Source organism: Truncatella angustata (genome assembly GCF_020726525.1).
Source record: "Truncatella angustata strain MPI-SDFR-AT-0073 chromosome Unknown BKA67scaffold_1, whole genome shotgun sequence".
In the NCBI taxonomy this organism is placed as follows: Eukaryota; Fungi; Ascomycota; class Sordariomycetes; order Amphisphaeriales; family Sporocadaceae; genus Truncatella; species Truncatella angustata.
In genome coordinates this window covers 5187152-5212888 of record NW_025763381.1, presented here as the reverse complement: position 1 = coordinate 5212888, position 25737 = coordinate 5187152, and the positions used below count along the sequence as shown (strand labels likewise).

The window sequence follows — 25737 nt, the reverse complement described above, 5'->3', positions numbered from 1 at the left end:
GCAAAGCAAACCAGCCCATACAAAACGCAACAAACCAACACGACGCCTGCGATGCTGTGTGTTCATCATGGTCATATAGTACTAATACATCTGGTGTTACCCAGGTATCATTGGGTTCATCCCATCATCGAGATTCGACGTTTTCAAGACAAGGCTAGAAGTATGCTCCACTCCCTCCGGGGGGGTCTCTTCGTCCAGGAGTTGGTCTCGGCGGCGATCCTGTACTTGATTCACTTCTGCTGTCGTTAAATCTACTCCGCCTCGCTTCGTAGTCAGCTGCCTCCTGTGCCTCATCATCACTGCCACGTCTGGGCGGACTGGTCGTTATGTCTCGTCCATGTCGTGCGGCTCTCTTTTCTTCTAAGTAAACATCGGGGTCGTCGTCGTCGTAATAATCATCGTCGTACTGCGGTAATGCAGGCATAGAGTGTGAATCGCCTTTAACAAGTCCGAGTCTCTCCTCCTCCGTTGCATCCTTCACCTGCGGATTCGAGTAACCTCTGCTGCCAAGGCCTGCTCGTGAGGTCGGCTTCACGATCGAGGACGCTTGGCGCGCTTCTGGTTCCTGTGGTCCGTCAGCTTGATGCCGGCGGAACACATTTTGGAACGAGAATTGCCGACGCGCTGAATTACCGTCGCCCCTATGAGGAGGGGGTGTAGGCGGCGGTACAGCGAGCGAACTCGAGCTGGCGCCTATATTCGGCGGGTCATCGAACTGGATATGGCGGCTGTTACCAGCGGATCCGACACTTGCTGTAGATTTCGTAGCAGCCAAAGCGCCACCATATGAGGTATCTTGGCGTCGGAGGCTATCCGGCAAGCCATAGACGTGCTCGTGCGTAGCACCGTAGGGGGTTTCGTCGCTGCTAAGCTTATGGCTAGGGATGGCGATATCTGTAAGTTGCATGGGATGCATAGGACTTTGCGTCTTTGGATCCCTAGAGCCAGGCCGAAAATCGGGGTGGCCAGGAAGAATACCGCGTGCCCGGCTGCGGACGGTGCCTGCAATGCTGGACAACAGACCAGGAGATGCTTGACGGTTTCGCTCCTCCTCTAATTCTTCCTCGGACGGGAAGTTCGCCATGCCTAGTGGCGGATGCGGCGTTCTGGGGGGAGGAGTGAAAGGAACACCCTGGGGTACGGTGTGCGGGTGAGTGAAAGGGTTCGGCGAGGTCGTAGGTCGACTCCTCTGGCTCATCATAGTTGTTCGTCTTCTCCTTATACCATCCCATTCGAACTGTGAATGTCCGTCTTCACTAACAGTCTCCAAGCGCTGTGCCTCCTTTTCTTGGTGAAGACGTTCAAGCTCCTTTGCCTCCATCTTCATGCGCGATTTTGAGATTCTCCGCACAATAGCTGCGGCACCGCGAATAGCATCGGCTTTGGGTTCTGTCTCAGGCTGTTCTTGCTCCGCAATGGTATGTATCTGGTCCAAGTCTCCGCTGAACACGGCAGTATCGGGAACATCTTTAGCAGACTTGGACAACTGCAACAGTACGACTCCGGAGCAAATAACCAGAAACCCCATCACAACAGTGACGATGGATGATGCCGTACCCTTAAAACCTTGGAATAGCACGGCTGAGGTAATGATAGTTGTGCTAGTAAAGTAGACGTAATAGGTGGGTGTGACCATGGCCGCGTTGAAGAGATTCAACGCTTTCTGGTAGATTGTTAGCCCACCGCTGAACTTGACATGTTGATGCAACTTACGTTAAGAAAGATAATTTCTGTTAGAAGTGTTCCCACAACGAAAACAAGCAGGACGTATAAAAACCAATGCGTGAATTGGCCGCCTGACGTGCCTTGGATTTGTGCCACAATTGCAGCGCCCAAACCCTGTGTAGCCACCACACTCAATCCTCCGACCCAGCTGCATATCGAAATATAGACGAGCATGTTCTTGTTGCCCCATCGTGGTCCGGCGTAGAAGGCGGTAATTGCGGACCCAATGATAATGACGCCGGTGTAACTGAGGAAGCCGGGAGCAATGACGAACTTTTGCATTTCCTGAATGTTGGCCACGGAGGACTCCTCTGGTGCATTCATGACAATAACGACAGACCCTACTATGCAGAGAAAGCAAGCGACCTTGCCTACCATGCTCAATCTTTCTTTCAAGAAGATGGCCGAGAGAACTGTGGTAATAACAACAGAGAGAGCACCAAGCGGTGTGACCAGGATGGCGTCAGTGAAGGCGTATGCGACAAAGTTGCAAATCTCTCCCACGATCATCAGCGTCATGCCCGACCACCAGTATACGTTCTTGAGATAGCCATAGCCCTCTCCCGCGACCTCTTGGTATTTCTCGTTCGCCTTCAGCAACCCAACCTTTTTCAAGACAAATGACGTGCCAATAAATAAGCCGGAACCAATTGCTAAACAAATACCAATGACCTTATATACCGGCGGTCTTGTCTGCTCGGTCGCATCTGTCGATGTTTCGTTGGCCCTGGCGTATATATTGTGAGCGACCTCGAGGACTTGGCCTGCGTGGTCCATGATTGCGGCTTGTCGCTTGGGCGACGGCGAGTCGTCGCCGTCTAGCTTGGAATGCGAGTTTGACTTGGGTAGCCGTGTTGTCGTTCGTAGTTCTGGTCAAAAGGTTCCAGCTCTTTGACTGTGTAGAAATTCCTGTTGTTTACTTTTGTGTGTAATTGTAGCGGGTCGGTGGCATAAGGGAAATCTGGGAACAAGAACCACAAGGTTGGTTGTTGCCGGGGACGACCCTGGAAGAAACAGGGCGATCCGACCGACTTTAGATCGAGGCCGGGCTCGTGCGGCGGAGGGGATCGTATTGAAACTCGATCCAGGGCTCTGCAGCCTTTGTCCCTTCTCTATTGTTCGTGGAAAAGCGACGATATCTTGTAGAAAGCGCAACAGCCTTCACTCGTAACAAAAGGCCAAGGGGGCTTCTACTTGAAACAAGGTTTGCTGGAGTTGACGCTGCGGAGAGATGGTGTGGTTGACGTGCAGATCGGCTCAAACCCAGTGCATGTCACGTAACCCGAAGATTCATAAGAGGACGTGGCGGAGAGCAAGTGAGTTCTGTGCTATGAGATACCGAGGACGCTGAAAGCCAGACTGAAAACAGAGACAAAGCCGGTGAAGCAGGAAGCAAGATACAGATTCAGGCCGCCAACGCTGTGAGATCTATCTGTTGAGCCGAGTCGGGGTAGAGATCTTCAGATGCAAATCAACAAGAGCGAGATCCGCTAAGTCCTAAGTTAACTAGGTTAACCTACTGTAATCGCCCGTATACGCTGAAATTGTGGAGGCGGAGACACGCAAGATCAAGTTCTCTCGTTCTGGGCCCATCTGTTTGTTGCGTCGTCTGGGCAGCCACAACACCTAAGCGAATGTCATCAACGGCCGGGGGGTTCAAGTTAGTTTCTATCGTCAGCGACTCCCTATTAGATGCGGAACTGGAAAAACAATTTCATGTTCCAATCCCCTTCCACTTACATATACACGTCATCCATTTTCTGTTCCGCTGTTAACTCAATAAGCAATACCTATGCCACGCGACCAGGGTCTTAGTCTTTGTCGCATCCGTATTGAACCCGACCAATTTGGATTGGGTGGTTGGCAGTTTCCACAACCACCTATAATCGTTCAAGATTGGCGCCGCATTAGAGGTAGTTCCTGGTCGCAGCTAGCGCTCAAGCCATGCACATGATAGGCTCAGATGAACAGTTTCGCACGTCGGGCGCAGTGCAGCGGCCGTTCGAACCCCTCCAGCGAATCCTCAGGTTCCCTTTTGGTCAGTCTGTTCCTTTTGGAAACGTGCGCGTTACAGAGGTCGGGGTTGATCGACGTTTCACTGTCTGCCAATGTGCCATCAGAAACAACACAACGTACCACATCGTTCTCTGCATCCTTTTTGCAATGTTTTAGTGCTCTGGTTTGACTTGGCTTGCTCTTGAAGAGGGCGTCCTTCTGCTGTGATGTTCAGCGAGCGCGATCGAGTGACATGTCAAGCAGAATGACGATGCTTCAGGGTTAGACGAGGTCGATCATCGACGTTTACGGCAGCGGATGCGACCACAAAGGCTCTTTCGAGGTCCCTTGCATTCAGCACTGATGTCAGACCCACGGCGTATATCTCTAACAACGTCAAAGCATGTGTGACAGGTTTATCGTACTGGAAATATCGCCCCAAGCTTCGCGTCGAATCAGATACGCTTAAACGACACGCAATAGCGCTATGGGAGGCGACGACTGCATTGTGGCAGGACAAACAGACGTCGACTGTTCCTTCACACAAAGAGTGCTCATTGCGATCGGTGGCTAAGTCGCTCGTGGCGCAGACTGCAAGTCTAATTTCCATGCTGACAAAGCGCACCGGGTGGGCAATCATTGCCTCGTAACATTATCTACTGCTGCGCACCAATGATAGTAGACATGATTGCGTACACAGCTCCTATGCTGAGGCAAGCGAGGACGGCAAAGATCCAGGCAGCACGAATAGAGGTTGCCACATGCACCGTGACGCACTATTGTTTAAATGGTAGCAAAACGAATAGCTCACAAATTAACCACAGTATACCAAGGGATGACAAGACGATGTGGATGCATTTGACAGGACAAACTACAACAAGTAGATGTGAATAGGTGTTTCTATGCCGCCTTAGTGTTTTTGTCGCCTGTACCCTTACAGCGACCTGAGTGGTGGCAATCCTCGCTATCATCGTTTATGCTGCCAGAAACGGTAAGCGATACCCCACTTCAGAAACTCGGAGAAGGCACCAATAAATTCAATTGTTTTTTCCTTCTTCTTTCTCTCAGTTGGGACGTATTCCAGGAGAGGTGGTATTAGAAGGTCTATGTTAAAAGCTCGCCCCAATGCTACCACACAATCCGCGTGTTGGTAGCCAATGAGCCAGCGTTCCATTCGTACGGTAGCTGAAATCTGGAGGATCTCGTCATTTCCATACTAGTTACCAGTACTATCCTTCATGCAAAGATTTCAGAGAGCATGTTCTCCTCACGGCATGTGCGAGTCCAATCGAAGCCACGTGCATGGTGATCACCAAGTTTCCTTGTGGAATTGCGACATTTATACCATTGCTTTATGGCGTCGACTACGCCCATTAGTTGTGTATCGTGGCGCCCACGGCGGCTGTATTACGGATCAGTATACCAATGTGGAAAGCGTGGTTAGTGGTTAGCGCGTTGGTGATTCACGTGGGATTATGGTCTCGCCAGACCAAGAAGCGGCGGACCAACTACCGCGCTCTTTGCTGGCACGAGGTTACGATATCCTATAGAATAAGGCACCGTGTCGTCTTCCCCCAATCACACGGGATGCTCTGAGCCTTCGACCCAGCGCTGCCATTAGCGACTGCGCGGTGCATTTTACGCGTTAGTGCGCAAGCTATCGAACTACGCGATTTGTGATCTCTTTCTACCACGGTCATACCAGACCTAGTCAGGACGGTTTATCGACGCTCAAGTGCGGACGTTGTTCTGATCTGGAACTCAGCCATATGAGCTAGGAGAATGCCACATTATACAGCTGATGATGAAGGGGGTTTCAACCCGCTCGTTACGTTATAGCAACGCCAGACCATTAACTGTTGTCCAATGCTTGGTTGATTTAGTGGCTCTGAGAGATATAGTTTTGCAATGCATCCCTATATAAACCTTGCCAAAGGTGCCGGCCTTGGCATGAGGTATGCTGTTCCTGCATACCCCTCGAGCTAGGTGTGAGCTCTGTCGTTGACTATATAATGCGTCCCTTGACTATCTTGATCCCGATACTGGTGGCGTTACAGAGAATACATGGGCGTGTCACATCTTCACAACGAGCCGGTGCAGGCGTATTTGCAGCATCCGAATATTTGGAATCATCCCTGGTGAGACGAGATGTGATGGCCGGAGGCAGTTGTGGCGCAACAGGAGGTAACGCAGTGTGTGCTTCCGGCTTGTGCTGCTCGACTGCGGTAAGTCTACAAGCAGGCATTTCCACAACAACACTAATTAACAACATGACAGGGGATTTGCGGAGCAGGCACTTCTTTCTGCAGCGCGCCAGACTGTCAGCTCTATTTTGGTCCTGCTTGTGATGCCAATCAAATACCTACTGGACAGGACACGTCGAAAGTACCGCGACCGCTATTAGGAACTGTCCCTTATGGCGTCTCTATCAGCCATTGCACAGTAAATGGAAAGGTCGCACTGACTTTCGACGACGGGCCTTATATCTATACTTCCGAACTACTCGACACCCTAAAGAAGAATAGCGTGAAAGCAACATTCTTTATTGTTGGAAACAATGGCGGGAAAGGCCAAATCGAGCTGTCATCAACTGGGTACCCTGCCGTCATTCAACGGATGTATGCCGATGGTCACCAGATTGGCAGCCATTCGTGGAGTCATCAGAACATGGCTCTGCTCACATCTCAGCAACGCCATGACCAGATAGTTAGAAACGAGATTGCCTTGGTAGATATCCTAGGGTTTATCCCTACGTATTTCCGGCCGCCCTATACACAGTGTCCTACGGATTGTCTGAAAGAACTTGGCGATTTTGGATATCATGTCGTAAGCATATGCATGGACATCACTAGTAACACAGAACTTACAACAGTCAGGCAAATTATGATATCGACACCCGCGACTGGCAAGGGGACTATACATATGCGCAGAACACATATAGCAGCATCCTGACTCAACACAGCCCGGGCTCCTCGTCCTGGATCTCGCTGGCTCATGATATTCAGCCCAACACAGTCCACAGTTTTGCCCAGTACATGATCGACCAGGCTAAGAAACTTGGCTACGAGCTCGTCCCTTTGGGACAGTGCCTAGGCGATCCCGAGACGAACTGGTATCGCGACCCAACCACCGGACAAGTCTGGACGGGTAACGTACAATCACAGCATTCTTCCACAACAATTTTAACGGCCCCCATTTCGAGTACGGTCCAACTGGTAGCATTGCCAAGCTCAACTACCACGGTTATCAAGCAAAGCGCAGTATTACCATCGTCGTCGTCATCAACTTCGCCTACAGCATTAGCAGTCATGTCACCGACTACGTCACCATTCACATCTTCAACTGTAACACCCAGCACATCGTCAAGTGTAGTTATGATCTCCCCATCTTTTCCGGCTTCCTCGATGTCTACCACAACAAGCATAAGAATCTCGTCCATAGCAACATCGGCCATAATTACAAGTCTCACCCCATCTACTACCCCAACAGCCGTTTCAGGGGGCAACTTCGGTGCAGGTACCGGAAACCAGACTGGTTCACTACCAGCTAGTCTAAGCAGCAGTGTCGCGGTGAAGCCATCTGATAGCCGCGCTCAGAACCTGGGGTCATCGAAATTTGGATTGATGTTTGGAGGATTAATGCTTTTAGCTATGTATTGATCTGAACTTTTGTGCAATGTGACAATCTGGAAAGTGGTGGACTTGAAGGTTCTAATTGTTGCCGTGGATCGAATTAGCGAGGTTCCACTATATTCAAATGCATAGTCCCTACGGCCAAGCCATTCCATGCTGGTTTCTTTAGGTTCTGCAAGGGGAAGGTGAAGTTGCGGATGGTGACTAGCAATCGATTTTAACCGCACAGGTCAAATGGCAAAACGACAATATTATGACGATCATACGCACAAATCGTAAAGATAAGAGCCTAAATATTGGTCACTTGTGGAAGGGATTATTTATGACGGCCTGGGATCATATTCGTCCCTAGTTCAATGAAAGCCCTAAAGACTTTACCACTGCCACTACCTCTTTTGGTAGGCCGAGAAAGATGCACATTGGTGCTGCGTGATGAACAGACCAGTCATGCAAGAGTCAGTAATTTCGATGACTTGCACAGTAATATAATTCCTATGCGTAATATCAAATCTGGCAGCACCTTAACGATCTCATCGTTGAGCTTGGTCGCTCAATACTATCTCTACCACACCCCATCTTTAATGTCCAACTTCATAGACTGATTCACAGAAGACTACACAGACCGCGAACATATAATTATGTATTCAGTGATCAGTGATAAGCCGAAATTTGGTTCTATGGCCCGATGTAATATCAAATATTGAGGAACTGGTGAACGTAACGGGTCACCTATATGCACGAAACACAGACCCCATCTAATCTCACGGTGGTTAAAAGAGAAATCCGTCATGCCAGGCAATACGCCACAACCATAAATGTCTCAGTCCACCCGGCTTTACCAACATTGCCTACTTTAGTCTTGTATTTTGTGCCGAGACAATATCTACGTTTTATCAAGCTCATGTCGGGTTTCTCAATAGCGATTGCTTGCACTTGATCGGTATTCGAGTGCAACTAGAATTTCTTGGATGGAATAGATCTAAGGCTTTAGGTCAACAAAGGCAAGAATTCATTAGTTGCGAGGAAAGTAACTTAACAAAATGCGGTCACAGTCATAGTCGCGAAAAGAACCCCCCCCCCCCCCCCCCCCCCCCGAATTGTCATTAAGCTTTTTCGTAAACGGGTTATGATCAAACAAGGCTTCACTCAATATGCCTAGGACCGTCAATTTGGTGGAACGCGTCCCCAATAAGACGTTTATTACAAAGTCAAAAAGAGACCCTGCCACCTGCCGGAAACCTGCTGGAAACCTGCTCAAACGAGGCTTGAACTTAGGTGGCATGCTATTATGACGGCAGGAAACCCGAAGCGCGTGGCAATCACAACAAAAGCGTCCGAAAGCGACTGGTTTGAGCTTTTCCGTGTAAACTACACTGTCATCAACGGAACGGGACAGAAAGTGCAAACTTCGGCCCCTAGCATAACACTTATTGAAGTCATCATGGATTCGCAATATCTGGCGAAACTTTCGAGAAGGAGCAACACAGATGACGGCCCTTTGGATGCTTGCTACTTCCCGTGCAGTACGTTCGGATTTTGCCATATCGTTCTTGCGCAATGCTAATTGTCCTACTGATCAGATGCTGCATTTCTCAAGGGACAAGTCGACCGAAGCAGGGAGGACTATTGCGCGGCGGGAAGTGCATTCGAGACATACTGGAACGGATGTCGCTGTTGTATTCAGGGCAAGCTGGATAACGGTTACTCCTCTGAAAATTATCTGGCGAAGGACTTTACCGGCCAGCTTAATATCTGTCAACATGATGCGCCTCCGAACCCTGCGAATTTATGGGGGTCTGACCCGTGCGCCTTCCCAAATACACCTGTTGCGACGCCGATACCGACTCCTTTCCCGACGCAAACAAGTTGGAATGAACTGGCGCCCGAGGATCCCTTGAGTGTAGGATTCCCGGTCACCTACGCTCTCAATCAGTTGAGGCCGGACCACAATGAAAAACCAATCTCCGTAGGCCCCTCGTTGACAGCGACTGAACCAAAGACAACCTTGGTGACAGAGACTCTGAGTGAAACGGTCACCAACGCATCAGGTAGCGCAGTCGTATCATATATCACGAAGACATTTTTGACGACCGCCTCATATGCCACGTTAGGACCAACGCAGGATTCACTGGCCGTGGAGCCTACTCTCAGCCGCAACGTGACGATTGGTGTAATTGCTGGGGTGGTGGCATTAACAGCTTTAGGTGGTGGACTTGGTCTCTTCATGTGGAGACGCACTAAAAGGAAGAGCCGGCAAGTGTTTCAGGATTCGTATCCTGATAGCAAACCCTCCATAGAGGCACAAGTATCTCCTCCTACAGAGCTCGTTGGAGGGCGAATGCTTGCCCACGAAGCTGATGGTAAACCTATCATCGCAGAATTAGAAGACACCGAGGTTAAGTCACAACCAGTCGAGGATATCAAGTCAGAAGGAAAGGAGGCAGAAGGCGGCAATGATAGTGACAAATCTGCCACCTGAGAATTAGGCCTAATGTATAGGAAACCATGCTGGCATCTTTATTTTAGATTGTTAAACAACACGCTTATTTCGAAGCCGAAAGTCTTCGAAAATCCATCCCTCCGAGACTATTAAGCAGGACGATAGGTGTATGTACGAGGCTCCGAAATGAGCGAATGAATGTTTGTAATAACATTAGGCATAAATTCCGTTAGCACTTTAGTTAGGCGTGTCTATTTTTGGTTACGTAGACTTGTCTAGTCGGTCAACTTGTTCTCCAATGCCTAAGGATGTCAACTCTGTTCTTTTATCCTGACCTAGTGACCGACCTATTCCAAATAAAACAATACACATTGGGATCCTAATCTTCGTCACGGCGACATTCTCATTTCACCAAGGGACAGGCCTCTGAATCTGATCCTGAGCAGGGGCAGTGCTTCTCGGAGTCTCTTAAGGCTCTGTTTAATTGACAGATTTTCTTGCTCGTCGTTCTTTTCAAAAACCTCAATGAACAACGGAGGGCGAAAGTTTCAAGGTTTTGCAGTTTCGCTAGTCTCAGGGTATACTCCCGGGGAAATCAGTTTATCACAAACCCAATATGCCAGCCTGCAGCACCCATAGACACAAAAGCATCCTTTGCATGTGATCTGTGGTCGATAGAGTTTCATGCGTTTGATCGCATCCCGTTTCTCAAACCACCGAGCTTTGAGAAACCCCCCTTACGGTTGTTGTGAAGTAGCTGTCTTGTTCGCTGAGCCATGGGTAGGCCATCGCCGTCAACATTCCCGCCATAAACATTGCTATATCGATTCTAGGAGTCGCTCAACTCAGCATCGTGCATCTCGAAAATGTATTTGACATTGCGGAGTAAGGGTGTATAGTCTGTGGTCCGCTGCATTTTTATTAATTCTTTTATATCGAAACATTCGCCCAAATATGGCTGATTGCAATTACCCGCCGGGAATATCAAATGGTTCTTCCAAAATAACAATATGGTGGCTTCCTAGTGAACAATCTTACTAACACTTCGAATAAGTCCAAATGTGCCCACCTCATAACGCGTGGGTGGTAGAGGTTGTAGCGCGCAAAACTCAACCAACATTGACTCTCATGACCGGGTTTGGATGTGATACCATAGGGAAGAATGTAGTATTATGAACAAGTACTGTGAATGTCACTAAAACGCCTTTCTTTGTTTCAAAAGTCCTAGTAATCTCGCGAGTTGCGAAAAAGCCACCCATTACTAATTATCATGCCACGAAATATTTGCGCCATGTGTTGCAGCCCTTCAGCTCAGTCTCGTATATTTGCAACGATCGGGGCCCTGTTCGCAACATCAGAGCAGGTATCTGGCTACTATTCCGCGAAAAGCGTTTCAAGGCTTGTGTAGTGATGAAAGTCCGATCGACGTTTGTTTGCATCATTCTCTCCACAAGTTCTACATGTGACAAAACACGCGCGGTGTGTGACAGTGTTCATGAATGTCACCGTCACAGAATGCTTCTTGTGGTCAATAGTCACTTATCACTAAGTGCCATACCTTTTTCAATTTATTGTTGTTGTAAAGATACAGTATTGACCGACGATTCTATAAGATTCACCAGACAAGTACGGCATCCTATCAACGAACTTCACACTACTATGCTTTTTTTGAAACTCTTGTGTTTTGGCCGACAGAAACGGAGGAGACCCAGATCCCCCGAACCTCAAAGTCATGGAAGAACGTCGTCTGCCATACCTCCACAAATTCAGCTACCATCATTTAGCGAGACTCCACTAACTGTACCTACACCTGCGGGCTCCGAAAACACCCCACGGCATTCCATGGTTTTACGACTCCCAAAGCGCCCATTTGTGCAACTGCCTCTTGATGCGAACCTTGAAGAAGAGACGAATCCGGGATATAGACAAGATACCTGGTACAATGTGCGCATCGGCGAGATTATCAAGGATAGGTATCAATTATGTACGAAGATCGGCTGGGGAGACACCTCCACCGTATGGCTTGCCAATGACCTTCGGTAAGGACGTTTCTTCATCTACTTCAAAAGACACAGGACTAAACGAACGACAGAAATAATCGATATGTAAGTCTAAAATTCTGTGCTAATCTTTAGGACCAGCGCGTGCGAGAGCTTGATTTCCTACTACACATGAAGAAGCTCTCTTCTGATCACCCTGGAGCCCAAAACATCGTGACACTCTTGGATCATTTCCGCATCCACCGGAAAGGTTTAATATATATATGTCTCGTCACCGATGTCCTCGGACCTAATCTAGAACAACAAGTCCCTACGGGTCTTCGGCGACTCGATATCGACTGGATCAAGGAGCAGTTGCACCGCCTATTGCAAGCGGTCGATTACTTGCACACTGTGGCTCATGTAGGGCACGGCGATATCTGGCCCCCGAATGTCCTTTGCGCCCTTTCGGACAGGCAGGCGCTCCGAGAACTGGATGAGCTTGAGGCACAGCAGCCTAGTGACCGCAAGATTGATGGTGACCGCGTGATCTACGTCTCGCGCACCGTCAAACTGCAATCGTCGCACATGCCTGTCCTCATAGACTTTGGCAATTCTCGACTCAGTACATCGGCCGTAGAGATTGAGCATTTGCAAAGTTTATGTGAAAGTGTCCCTATGCAGCAGGACGAGCCATACAAACCACAGAGAGACTTCGAGTGGATCGGGGGGATGGTAAGCACGGCTGGCCGATTTTGCCCAGCTCTTCGTGATGAAGTTGAGCGTTTGCTGACATGTATTAGTTCATAGGAATTATAGAGGGCAAAACATTATTTAAGGTCGTATTGACGTTACCCTCGCGTCATCTTTCCAAAGCCATCGAGGTAGATGCAACAGAGGATGAAAAGCAGCGGTTGCTGAAACTACTCTGTAGAATGAAGAATAGCAGTAACAATGCAAGTGGAAGTGCCAGTGTAATTGGGACTACGGGTGTTAATGGAAGAGCTGTCCGCGAAGCAACTTCTGCAAGACCCTATCTTCAACGACCCGGATCACAGGTATCATCACACGTGGTAAGAGCATTATATTTGATAAATGATCATCGATAGATCCTTACTAGATACGATGAGTCATTTTTGTTGCGATGTACCTCTAAAGTTATGCGCAGAGACGTTGCTACTCATGTTACATCTTTACGTCAACTGTTTGACTATATAAACCATCTTAACTTATACTATACTGCTTTCCATATGCTGTACTTATCACTTGCTTGTGGGTTTTGAGGCAATACCATATTACAACGTTGATATTATACTAATAAATAGTCATGACATCTATGTACTTTGTGTCCATCACGTGCTTCCGTTTCAATAAATAAACATTATCAGATGAACTACCTTGGTCATTTAAAGTATACTAAATGCTCCAGAACACCCGTCGAAATCCGCTATGAATGTCATTACATATCACTCTATTCCGACTTCTCAAATACATCCCCGATAGAATAGGCGGTTCTAGAAACAAGAGCTGCGATACATCAAGGAGACATTTCATTATCATCATAGCTCTTCTGGCACACCAGAAACTATTTTATAGCGAAAAGTCAAGATCATCCAAGATATCATTGACTTGCTCGTCCGAGAGGTTCAACTCTGTATCCAGCGGCATGGGGTCAATCAATGCTGCAAGTGTGCTTTCGCCCGTAAGTATCGAAGAAGCCTTCTTTGTCGATGGGGGAGGCATTGTAGTTTTGGTAGCATCTGCAATCAATACTGTTGATTGAGATGACATTAATTGTTGCATGGCTGATCTGAATTTCTCGAGCAGTATCGGATCTTCGGCTGCAGTGTTCTGCATGCTCATGATCTGTTTTGCGCGTTCACGCAATTCATCGTCGCTTGGAATAATACCTGTCATGCTGACTTCGCGCTTGACATATTCTGTAAGCCCGTTTTCGAGCTCTCTTGAGCAGAAGACCTTAGCTGGGGCAGCATAGCGGTGGTTCAAGGACTGCAAGAAGCGATTGGCTACGGCAACATCAGGCTCGAATGGCTTCGCGTTGTCACGACAGAAAATCTTCGGATTCTCCTTGAGTGGCTCAATGGTGATCTGGGGACTCAAATGCACGTATGGCGGCGCAAAGCCCGTGCCTCCATCCGTATGGTTCCACGGTAACATGTCTGTTGTAAGACCAGGACCAGACTCTGGCTGCAGTATGCCGACATCACGCTTGAATCTCTGCAACCATTCTGCGTTGTCGGCAGCGGTCTGATTCCAAGGGTCATCACTATGCAGAGTCAGTGTTGAAGGACAATCATTCCGGAGGGGCGACGCCTTACTCATCATACACAATCCACCGTGCTTGGTGTTGAAGTTCCTCATCGGAAGGAACGTGGGAGTTGGGGTTGTTAGCAGACATGGTAGAAGCCACAAAACGACCAAGGTCTTTTGCCAGTCGCTGATAACAGTTTGCATCGTTCAGGAAGTATGGACCAGGCCTTAGTGGTCGTGGAGGAATGGCAAAGCTTGTCGGCATGACGGTCGGTCCATACGCACCAGTGCACGGATTGACCACGGTCAACACTTGCGGTCGATGGGTCTTGGGCGAAGTGCTCGATGTGGATGTAGTTATAGGGGTGTCGGAGGATTGATAGCGCTGTTTGAATGATTCCAGCCAAGCGGTATCATCGGCAGCAGTTTGGTTCCAATCATCGTCGTTGTCATAGATAATCAGCCGAGCTTGCCTTTGCAGAAGGGCATCAGTTGGCTCAATTCCCATGGACCTTTGAGTCTGTAGAAATTCTCCCAACTCACGATCCAGCCGACTATAATTGTGGATCGTCGAATCAATTAGTGTTGGATCTTTACACCTGACATCCGCGTCCACTATATCCTCAGTCCTCGGCAAATGGGCTCTTCTTCGGAAGTCAGTGAGCCAAGTCGTTGAGCAGTGAATAAGACGGACGACCCAGTTTGCGATATCTTCCGATGGATTAGCTGATTTTTCCTCCAAGCGCCCTATAATTTTACAAGCTTCGGTTTGAAGTTCGTGGTCCATTGCAGTTAGGCCAAGCAATTGACGGGCTTTGACAAAGTCCTGCAGTTGACTCTCGAACTCGCAACTCTCGAAAATGTTGTCTTTTCCGTTGATTCGAAGTGTGTGTAGGCGATTCTCGGCCTGCCTCCTAATTGGCTGATGCATTGCAGCTTGGGTGAGATCGGTTCTGCCCTTCATTATATCGCGAATCCACGACGGCGACAAATGGGCTGGATTCTGTGAAATGACTTCAGCCCCAAATATGATCCGGCATGCTTCTTGCTGCGTTTCGTCGTCCGTTGGGGAGCGTCCAGTGTCCTCGTATATGCTATGAGCCCAGTATTGTAGTTCAAACTTGAGTAATTCATAGGCGTTGGTCGGCGTCGATGGGTTGGCCACAGTCGCCATGTATGGCAACGGGGTCGTTCGTTCTTCATGAATCAGGTCTGCACAGGCGCATTAGAAAACTGAGGGGCGACATCAAGTTGCTTGGATCTCTCACAGGGTGGCATAGAATTTTCGACCATTTGAAGTACAGGAGTATCAAAACCCCAGTCACCCTTCCAATCAGCCATGGTATTACCAGATTTGAAATGTTCAGCCAGATGGTCAATACGAGCACTCCAGCTATCCATGACGGTCCCACAGAAACCGCATCGGGACCGAATCGCAGGGGAGTTGGCCTTCCACGTGTCCATTGCCCATGGCAAGAACTTGACATCATGTACTAAGTTGAGGTGTTGTCGGAGGTGATCCTTCCGGTAAAACGTCCTTTCCTCCATTGTGCGCTCTGTGCAACCAGAGAAGTTGTGAGACTCAATGTGGGTTTCATCAGGATTTGCCTCTCCACAGAAGACACAACTTATCAACCCATTTCCAGGATTCAGGGCTGTCGGACCATCAGGTGAGCAGACCCAACGTTCAAGGGAGAGATGTAAGGACTTCTCGTGACGTTGCCAATCGTGCTTCGTCCTAAAGGTTTCTGTACAGAAAGTGCATTGAAATGTCTTGAGTGGCTGTGTGAGACCCTCCTCCGCACGCTTTGGTGGTGCTCGCCTACGTCGTCGTCGGCCACGATTGCTCCTAATAAACGACGGAATAGATCCGAATGAGCCTCGAGATTGGTGAGAGAAAGACGAAGCAAATGATCCACCACTTGAACCATGAGAGTTCGTAAAGCTACTTGCCGATGACTGTTGGCAAATTGATCTGCTCGAGCCGTCGTCTGAATAGCCAGAGACGTATGGGCTGTTGCGTCCTGAGCTGGACGAAACAGCTGAACTAGATGCAGTAACAGCGCGCGCAATGGCCGTGACTGATGCAGGTTCGTTTTCGGGAGGCGAGCTAGCCCAACGCTGCAGGGGGTTCATGTGCTCCAGTAACCTTGGTGTGCCCCTTCGCTGTGGGATATCCATAGCCTGGGCATAGCCCGCTCCAACATGAGGACTTATCGAACGGGTTGGCTGAATTTTACCTCGCCGCCGTGCGTTTGCAAGCCAATTAGTGATTTGAGTCTTGTTGAGGCCGGTAATCTTCTGCAGACTCTCCTTCTCTTCCTCAGTTGGATATGGGTGACGACTGTGAGTTGAAACCCAATTTTTCAGGATCCTAACTGACTCTCGAGAGAAGCGAGCTCCAATTTTTGCTGCTGGCTTGCTGGAAGGGTATTGTGTTTCAGTCTCAGCCAATGATTCCAGGTGCGTGACATCGACAGTCCGGTTTGTAAGCGCTGCGAGCTCGTCCTCGTGCAGAATAGACGTCTCTGGACGATCACCCATGGTCGGCCACGGGTTTGCAGGAAAAGTCCCGTTAGCTACCGAGCCAGCGTGATTACCTATTGGACCAAAGCTACACTCGCATCTTAAAGCGATGCAACTGGTACAGTAACCCTTGAATTTACCCTCACGAATACGCTTGCATTCATATCCGCCCACCCGGCAGTGACCACAGGGCGCTTCAGGAAATTCCCACGTAAGTTGAGCAGGCGGCTCCATGTCAGCCAATGGTAGAGGCCCGAAAGTGTCATCGAGCGTTGTCATGGGGAGGTCTTGGGGGATCTGTGTCGAATCGAAGTGCTCCAAGGCCCAGAAGGAGAAGTTATCGCCGTCGACGTCACCTAGGACCATGTTCATATTGGCGGCCTCGTCCGTTGAGTCAAGCGCGCCTTCCGCAGGCGCTTGGAAATCAAAGCCGGTGTCAGCACCGGCTGCATCCCAATTAATGAAATCCATTTCGTCCCCTTCTTCAATGGTAGTCATTTAAGGGCGTGAATGACCGAGAGCCGAGTATCGGAAGGTGCGGTTCTTATATAATGACATGTAGCAACACTTGACCTCTATTCTGACTCAGGGTTGTCGGTTGAGGCAGATATATCACTGTATGTCGGTTGGTAGGTTGCCCAGGAATGAACTTGGGAACTATGAAGTACTCCAAGTTGATCGTTGACGAGCGGGTCCTCAACCCTATTAACCCGGCAAAATACTGAAAAGAGTCATACGACCAGTTCGTGTAAAGTGCGGGAAAATCAGAGCTGTGACACTCAGTAGCAGGCACCGATTCGATCTAGATGGAATACTTTCACCAATCTTTCGTCACAGCCGGTGAAGGTTCCATACTAAACCGTGGTTGCAAGAGATCGGTAAGTTCCAGAGGCCGGAACAGGCATGGGCTTTTGCGGGCAGTCTGCCTACATGGCCCCACGTTATGTCAAGTCTGCGCCCTTCGTGGACGAGCAAGGCGTCGCGCTTGTCGAGACTTGGAGAATCTACGCATAGCATGGTTTCCAGTGGGGCGCCAGAACAGGCTGGGATTGGACACCGTCAACCAAGTCGCAAACTACTACGACCGTACGGTAGAGCCGAGGACACTGTACGGCTCCGACCAACGGTCGTGAACTCATTCGCCAGCATGCTTTTGATTCGTCCTTATGTTTGAAGGTTGTCATGAGAAAATATCATGCCAAGCATGTAGATAGCGGACTTCCCATTCTTGGCAATCGTTCTCTTCCAGAAACCGGGGAGCTGTAATTTATAGCTACTCGCTACGGATCCGTACGTTGCGGACAGCTTGTGTACGGCTTGCCACGGTTGATTATTCTGTCGAAACAGCCTCTGCGTCAGTAACATCTGGACAGCCAGCCAACGTTCAAACCTGACTCGCATTCAAATGTTCGGCTTGTCCGAATATCGCACTAGATATACGCCAAAAAAATGTTTATCACCATGAATTAAAAGCAGAGCACCCCGGATAGGAGCTTACACATCTATGATATGGCCTCGTTGCAATCAAGGCACCATTACGAACACATGACAATCTTGGCGTGGGCCAAAGGGCTGCCATTGGCAAAAGGCGTTCGCGAATTCAACTAATGGCAGCATCCACTGTGAGCGTGCACACTGCTATGCTTGACAAAGGACAATCGGTATCGATACGACATTGCAAATAATGATTTACACTGGGCGTTCTCAAGCCATATTTTCGAATCTGTAACCAGTTCTGTATTTTGGTATCATCAAGCAAGAATGTTATCAGCGCCCGGCCATGCAACTATAGAGGTATACTGCTAGGGAAAAAAAAAAAGCAACGTTATGCGGAACACCGGGCTTCGATTTTGGCTCGGAGAAATGAAACAGGCCAACACCATCATGCCACGCCGACATCCCAAGCCCATAAGTAGACAAGTCCTACGAGGCCTCATTCATGATGGCCGCATGTGTTTCCGAGCCATTGTTCGGATCAGATAGGGCGGTCTCATTCTGAGGTCCTGGCTTCAAGTAGCAGTTGCCAGGTGCTGTGCCTTCTACCGCAAATGTTCGGTTTGTCCACGCCGGGATAAAACTGACGCCAGCGCACGTCTGGTTTGCTGCAGTGGCGTTGGAGAAGTCTGACGGGGTGTAATGGCTCCAAGAAGAACAAGCGTCCATACAATCGTCGAAATTGCCAACGAAGAGTGATTGCAACGGGGCATACGGTGTGTCCTGGTAGCAGTAGACGGTATAAGTCGCGAGATTGAAGACTGTTAGATGTTAGCAAGAAGGCTCATTTTGTCCCTCATAACCTCGTGGAAATCTCACAATCGGAGGAATATGTGGTTCCTGTCACTCCCTTGGAATTTGATGTACAATTCCTGTCCAGTGCACTGAAGTCCGACGTGGATGTAGCGGTGGGTGCAGTGACTGTGGTGGTCGCAGCAGCCCCTCCCGCTTTGATCGCTGCCAGACTCGCCTCTGCATCATTTGCGCGACTCGCCTCTACTCCTGTGCCTGCTGCCAGGCCAATAACGGCTGCCGACAACAACGCGATTATAGCCGACAGGACAAACACCAGCAGCGTGCACCCACATATAGTCCCGCTCTTCGACCGTCTCTCGGGCTCTGAATAAGCGGCTCCGTAGCCTTGATCATGGTTGAACGTTGTCGTAGTAGCGGTTGGCGGCGCATATCCTCCCGAGTGCAGAGAAGGGTCTTGTTGTTTTATCGGCGCGTGTACTTGTTGTGTCGGCTGGCCATAATGATGATTGACTTCAGGTACAGCTGATGGGTAATAGACTTCTGGCAAGATATGCGGCGCTACCTCAGGAGCTTCGTCGTACTTCGTATACTGGGTTAGCTGGCTGGCATTCCGCTTGGTAGTTTGTGATCGAACTACTCACTCTTGGAGCCATGATCGGTTCAAATGGTATATGCGATTGACTCGTGAAGCAGCCTTAAGGACAAGACCGCAACGAAGATCAATCAAGGCGCGCGCCGAACAACAAAAAGAACGGCGAGAATAGCGGGATTCTCAATTTGTGGAGTGTTGAAGGATTCCCGCAAGCTCACATCACTAACGTTAGACCCAGACCACTCCATGTCCCTGCCAGGCTCACCAATCCTAGTGTTAATCAGGTTTGGGCATGGTGTGTGCGATTGATGGCTTGAATAGGCGTGGGATAGGAAGTTGGAACCACTTTGCTGCATAACATTGAGGAGGGGACAAGGTGGGCCTTCGGTACCGGCGGGGGGACTTTGTTATTGCAGAGTCAAGAGTTAATTGAGTCCATCATCCATCTGTCTCTCCATACAGAAACAAGCTTGTCGATCAATGGTCCTTTGGGAATGCTCCTCATGATACTACCGCCGTATATTCACAGTCAAGAGTACCAATGTTTGATCGCGAAAACCTCAACAGAGAAAATAACTGAGGAGTGAGGCGGCATTAGCACCACCATCTACATACCTAGGTTAAAGTTATGGTCGGTTACTCGAGGCGCCAATCAAGCCCCCTTTGTGTGCGGCCTATGCCATACCCATGTATGCAGTACCGCCCTACAGTACAACCTCGTAGCTGCGACCTGCCGGCTGTTGTCCAAACCGCTGGGCCACCCAAACATTGGAAAGATCCTGTCGTGTTTCGTATGCACTTATATATCAAAATCTACTTGCCCTGGTTTCCAAACAATTTGAATGCTTCGGTACTCGGCTTCATCGTGTAAACTTGGCACGCCGACTCTCCTGCCTGTTTGTTTCAGCCCATGAAGAGCATTGCGTCTAAAGAAAACGCTTCAAGACATTGCATGCGACAGTGGCCATGACGAGTGGCTTGTAATCCGTACTTGGGCAGCAAACTCAATTGGTTCCCACACCAGCTATGGTTAGTCTGTTCATCGATCCTACTAAGGGAACCCCCCAAGTCATCGATGGCTGTGCTGGGAATATTGGCGCGTAAAATCGTCAAACCTCACTAACGTTAGCAGCCAACGCACCCTGTGTAAGCTGGTAGCGTGGCGTTGCAGGTGGCCCTGCTATCGCCGTCTTTATCTCGCAGTTCCAAAGGAATTACCGATTCGATTTCATGGCTTCGCAGCATAACACACGCAAGGGAACCTGGTTGCTGATTCTGCATCATGTCCACCATTTATTCAAATAGTAAATGCTTTCGACTATGCTTGGCCCTTTTGGTCGTGAAACAACTACCGAAGTTTTGAGCTTGAAAGCGGCCGCTAGACTAGGCTTCGTCCATCAAAGTTATCGGCGCTCGCGGCGTTGAATCGCAGATCCGTACCCACAGTTAAAAAAAAAAACCAAGAGATTAGATCCGAATATCAGCAATTGCACGGTACGTCGTGATCGTCTTACAGTTAAACCAACATCTATGCTGAGGAACTGTCGGAAAGGCTGAATGGTTTAAATGTCCTCTAGGAGATTCCTGGCCGTGTGAAGTCGCGCCGTGCCTGGATATATTGCAGTATTCCAGCTACTACAATGTGGAAATTGGGGGTTGTCAAGGTAAGCAAAGTGTTTTTTTCTGCACTAATAAACCGATAACCAAATCGCAAAAACAAATGGCTCTCCCTAAAACCTCGTATCACAGCCACCACGGTGCTCACGTCAGCGAATAATCAAATGCTTTAAACGATTCAAACCATCCACATGATCATTCAGATCTAGCAATGATTGACATCCTGGGCGTGTGATGGTAACCAATCATGATTATCAATGAGCATGATGCATACATTGCCAACATCATCAATGATGTTTATGGTTCCTTGGAAAGCTCAGGGCCAATCGCCGCCAACAGCACACGTCGTAGGTGGCTGAATACCATTTACACTTCATATGGAAACTCTTGAGACGGAGTGGCTCAATGAGAGTGGCCAGACGGCCGAGAGGTTGGGTTGCAAGCTGGATCTAAAAGTTTGTACGGGACTGAACCTAGCGCTCTTTCTGCAATGTTGTATATCGTCGTCAAACATATATAAATGGCGCAGTACCACCCGGTCATTCTCAAGTTAAGCTATTAGTTTTGAGTGAAGCCTGCAAATCTGACTACCGAGTTGACAGGCATGAATAACCATGATTATGCACTAATGGCCACCCAACTCTACATCGCTCTTGTTCGCCGTGATCCATGACGGACAGTGCAACGGGCGGTTAAACAGGCTCGCAATGCAGTCAATTTGATCGTATTGAGACTGCTGCCTGGTGGTGTGTTGTGACCAAGGATGACTAGGAGGGATAGTAACAAGAACTTTCTGCTTATTGCGCATGAAACATCCAGTAGGGCATGCATCTGTTTCTTGATAGAAAGCCAACACATTTCTCTGATTCTCAACTTTGTCTTATCTTTGTAACTGTCCTTCCAAAGTGCAGAAGCTTGTTGAGATCATTACTCTTCTGACTTCGACGACTAAGGTGGCTGTGAGTTTGTTTACTGCAAAGTGCAGACGTTTCGCTCGTAAAGTGGTTAAAATAGCATGTGGAACTCTTTCGGCGAGGATGCTGAAGCTTCATTGTCATTTGTAGATCTGGCATGGTCACGGTGCTTCAACTTAGTTTTACGCAGACCTGAGTCGAAGCTGCAAATTGTGCACCATCACAGTTCGGCTCAACGTCTCTACCACGCAGATTTCTTCAACTGATTTGTGCTATATGCTCGAGAGAGAGTATAGCTTGCATCTTGCAGACCAGAGACTTGATCTTATGGAAAAGACATAAAACATGTTCAAGCTACGAGGAAGAATTGGAAGAAGCATTAGCGTAAGCTGCCAACCGTATACCTACAGATGACCAAGAATACACTTAGCAATAAAATAATACACGAATAAAAAGGATTTCGCAAAGTGCAAGGAAGAACTACCAGCATTTCTGCAAAGATATAATTGGCTGTAAGGGCAGAAGATTTGCCATCAAGTTGAACGTACGACAATCAGAGTGTCCCAGGCTTGATATGGTAATGCAAAATATGTCTCTATATGCATCGGTTACTGAGTACGGACAGGATCACACCAAAATGCAAGAGAGTATGCAGAAACATACAACACCAGGGATTCCCCAGTTGTCACCCACCTGAGGACTAATCCAGCGCTTCTAGGACATACCTACCTGGCGTAAGGGGACTAGTTGCCCCAAAGGCGGATATAACCAGTACAGATGCCGCCTCCGCCGTTGGGGCAGTATCGTAGCTTGCCCACGGGTCCATGATATCGTTTTCTGAACCTCCCACTCCCAGGCGGTCAAGTTCCTGTATTCATTCTCCTCATTTGGCTTACTCACATCTCTCGTGCTTGCGTCGCGTTCTGGTCTGACCAGGAGAGCTAAGCTATACCGATCCGGAAAAGCGTTGGTCCCCGGGCTCATAACTGGCACGATGCGCATTATTTCGCAACAGGCCGCCAGTGCATTGGGCCATAGTATCGCCAAGGCTCACGATCTGGCAGCCGGGCTGTGGACGCACCCAGAGCCAGCCGCTTTTATCTTCCGGCGTTCGGTCAGGCGCAAGGATCTATAGCCGGCCGAGCATATTCGCAAGCTACGTGATGGTGCCGAGGTACGCATGATGGATCTGATGGGCGTCACTACTCTGTAGGATCATGATACTGATCAAATTTGTGTATATTGATCCTTAGTAGAGTGTTATTCAGTGGCGTGGTTCCTTAGCTATTCTAAGAAATCCTTGAAGGCTATCTATTGAGGGTGGACCGTGCACCTCAGGCATCTACCTAACTGGTGGCACTAGGCAACCATCAGGATCTGCTGGTCGGAGGTCTTCTGCCTCCTGGCTTGCAAATACCATGATGATCCGGACAACGGTGCCGGAAGGCTTGGTGGGCTGTTGAAATGATGTGAATGCATCTGTAGGTAGACCGAGGCGCGTGGTCAGGGTTAAGGTAATAGTTTCCAAGATACTCTGGCCATGATTGAGGCATGGATTGAACAGCGAAAAGTCATCATGCACGAGTGTTGGGGGCGACTGAAGTGCAGTAGTTCCGATCAAGCCGTCCAAACCAATGTTAGACCATTCGAAGCGATCTGGTTTGCTTGTCTCGATTTTGGAATGATGCGGCGTTTGAAGCTTAGGAATCATGAGCTAGAGGGAGTCTTCACACTTCGGCTAGGTTAGAGGCTTGAACGCTGTAAAGCCCCTTGGAGCGTTATATGGAGAGTGCTTTGTCACATTTTGGAGAAGACTCATGTGATTAATGCCTGTATTAAACACATGATCATCTCTTAGTATAGTATCTCTTATTTGTCTATATAGATCGAGTAAGAAAATGCCTAATTCTTAGCTGTTGACGAGGCACTTTTCATAATTGCTTAATCGCTTGAACGCCAACCGTCTAGTAAAATGGTATATAATAAAGCCGTTAAGAGATCGTCGAGTAATAATGTAATATTTTGAAAGAGTTCTTTTTAAAATAATTTTGAACAAAACGAGCGATAATAAAGATATTTAACGAAGATAAGAAAGTGTTGAAAAGCATTTAATACTATCGTAAGCATAATTAATTATTAACTTTTATTATTATTATTATTATATACGCCGTGGAATTCAAAATTCCTCGGTACTTCTACGAATACAGCCGTACGGCAAACCTTCCCTTAAGGCTGGACGAAACGCGGACGCTCCGAGTACTATACCCCCTTTCGGCGACCACGCTACGTTCACTATAATGCTACGTTAATTCTCACCTAACCAACGAAACTCCCACCGAAAAGACTAGCCACTCTCCTTGAACGATCATCTACCCGATCGTAATAACCACTTTGCTAGTAACCTTGCCTGGGCTGGGTCCTTCGTCACCTCCGCGAGGCCGCGGCGGGTATCTAGCCTAACCGGTCATTATAATTACTTTAGTTGTCATCATAATAAACATCATTAATTATCATAATAGTGTAAGAGTATGGGTGCGAGTAATGGATATTGTTAGAATTGACAGTATTGGTGGGAGACAATAAGCCTACAATGTCACGAACTGTAAAGTTGATGTGGGCTTGTAATATGTCTTGACTAGAAAACTATTTTAGGCAGAGATCGAGAGTTCTCTCTATATATCTGTCAAAACGCACAATACCCCTGTGGGTACTGTAACACTATTTTTGAAGGCTGCCACTGTGCCAGACTTGATCTTCCATCAATTAATACATCCCAAATTTTAAGTAGCAGATCCTTCATTATTGAAAGAATAATTTGGGCTTATTGAGTGTCGAACTAGATTTCTAGAACCAACTGCTTTGATAGAGAAACCTTAGAGTACTATAGATCTCGTCCATATCCTTCGCGTTACAGATGCTTCTCAGTCCGCATGTGGATGTAGCAGAAGAGAAACCCCAGCCACCAAACTTCAGCTCCCCAATGGGAAGTCCTGAGAATCCCATTGCCCACAAACCTCTGGAAACGATATATCCAAGAGTCGGATGAGAACCCGCCCTCTACAATGGAAGTACCCTGCTTACACATTGGAAAATGAAACGAACGAAGCAAACATCTTGTTCATCTATGTGATATCACAATTTCCACACCACAGACATGGTGGTAAATGGTCGATGACGTGGTTCATGGGTCAGGGCGGCGCTAGATTATGGGAGTGATTGGATATCGATGTCACATACTGGAAAATATGAAAACTTTAAAAGTTTGATGAGTCGTGTCAGGGGCAGCTGTCTGCCTTTGTACCAAGGCTCAGGTGCAAGGGGGGGAGATGGGTGGCTTGGGCGAAGGGGACATGAACATCCCACAAGGGTCTTTTGTATCAAGGGTCTCGCACGCGGAAATGATCAGAGCCTGTCATCCTGAAGATGGCCGCGTTGACGTGGCATAAGGGTGGACATGGTAACCCACGGTGAGGCTTTGCGAGCAAGAAAATTCAAATTTCGAGATATGATGAAACATCCATCCTTGTCTACGGCAGGCAGTTTCTTGTAATGCAAGGTATTTTGGAGTGTAATGCTACCCGACCATGACTCTTGAACCGAAGACGGCGTGACCGAAACAACGAAATTCTCTTTAAATTACTCTCTTGTTCGAAGTCGAAAAACAGGGCTGCCTAGGTCTCGACCGCCAGGGGCCAAATCAGACACACCAACCAATCACGTCACAGCTATGTATGCAGTTGGTTTGCGAATAAGCTGCCCGCATGAGGCACAGTTTCACTCGGCTAGCTGTGGCACC

General features: G+C 48.4%; 7 protein-coding genes across 7 annotated transcripts; 3 read left to right on the top strand and 4 right to left on the bottom strand.

The window, feature by feature from the left end:
• Positions 1-154: 154 nt before the first annotated feature.
• On the bottom strand, positions 155-2502 carry BKA67DRAFT_589916 (magnesium transporter NIPA-domain-containing protein; the record flags this gene model as incomplete). Its single annotated transcript, XM_046104523.1, has 2 exons — positions 155-1663; positions 1714-2502. 2 exons carry the CDS (start codon positions 2500-2502, stop codon positions 155-157), a joined length of 2298 nt encoding a protein of 765 aa, XP_045964615.1.
• Positions 2503-5732: 3230 nt separating this feature from the next.
• On the top strand, positions 5733-7379 carry BKA67DRAFT_530575 (uncharacterized protein; the record flags this gene model as incomplete). The annotated part of the gene is made up of 3 exons (XM_046099264.1): positions 5733-5945; positions 5998-6546; positions 6597-7379. The coding sequence occupies 3 exons, from the start codon at positions 5733-5735 to the stop codon at positions 7377-7379; spliced, it is 1545 nt and encodes a 514-aa protein (XP_045964614.1).
• A 1261-nt stretch (positions 7380-8640) lies between these two features.
• BKA67DRAFT_667362 (uncharacterized protein) lies at positions 8641-9831 on the top strand (the record flags this gene model as incomplete). The annotated part of the gene is made up of 2 exons (XM_046108613.1): positions 8641-8875; positions 8933-9831. 2 exons carry the CDS (start codon positions 8641-8643, stop codon positions 9829-9831), a joined length of 1134 nt encoding a protein of 377 aa, XP_045964613.1.
• A 1780-nt stretch (positions 9832-11611) lies between these two features.
• Positions 11612-12717, top strand: BKA67DRAFT_686872 (kinase-like domain-containing protein; the record flags this gene model as incomplete). Its single annotated transcript, XM_046109034.1, has 5 exons — positions 11612-11831; positions 11885-11897; positions 11934-12506; positions 12575-12655; positions 12706-12717. The coding sequence occupies exons 1-5, from the start codon at positions 11635-11637 to the stop codon at positions 12715-12717; spliced, it is 876 nt and encodes a 291-aa protein (XP_045964612.1). The 5' UTR covers positions 11612-11634.
• A 644-nt stretch (positions 12718-13361) lies between these two features.
• BKA67DRAFT_509113 (uncharacterized protein) lies at positions 13362-17066 on the bottom strand (the record flags this gene model as incomplete). Its single annotated transcript, XM_046097214.1, has 4 exons — positions 13362-13464; positions 13561-14058; positions 14111-15254; positions 15311-17066. The coding sequence occupies 4 exons, from the start codon at positions 17064-17066 to the stop codon at positions 13362-13364; spliced, it is 3501 nt and encodes a 1166-aa protein (XP_045964611.1).
• A 1164-nt stretch (positions 17067-18230) lies between these two features.
• Positions 18231-19754, bottom strand: BKA67DRAFT_53122 (uncharacterized protein). Its single transcript, XM_046099353.1, has 3 exons — positions 19460-19754; positions 18882-19398; positions 18231-18823 (listed from the first exon to the last, which is right to left on the bottom strand). Exons 1-3 carry the CDS (start codon positions 19469-19471, stop codon positions 18492-18494), a joined length of 861 nt encoding a protein of 286 aa, XP_045964610.1. The 5' UTR covers positions 19472-19754; the 3' UTR covers positions 18231-18491.
• A 2077-nt stretch (positions 19755-21831) lies between these two features.
• Positions 21832-22445, bottom strand: BKA67DRAFT_548165 (uncharacterized protein). Its single transcript, XM_046101499.1, has one exon. It carries the CDS (start codon positions 22098-22100, stop codon positions 21897-21899), a length of 204 nt encoding a protein of 67 aa, XP_045964609.1. The 5' UTR covers positions 22101-22445; the 3' UTR covers positions 21832-21896.
• Between the last annotated feature and the right edge of the window lie 3292 nt (positions 22446-25737).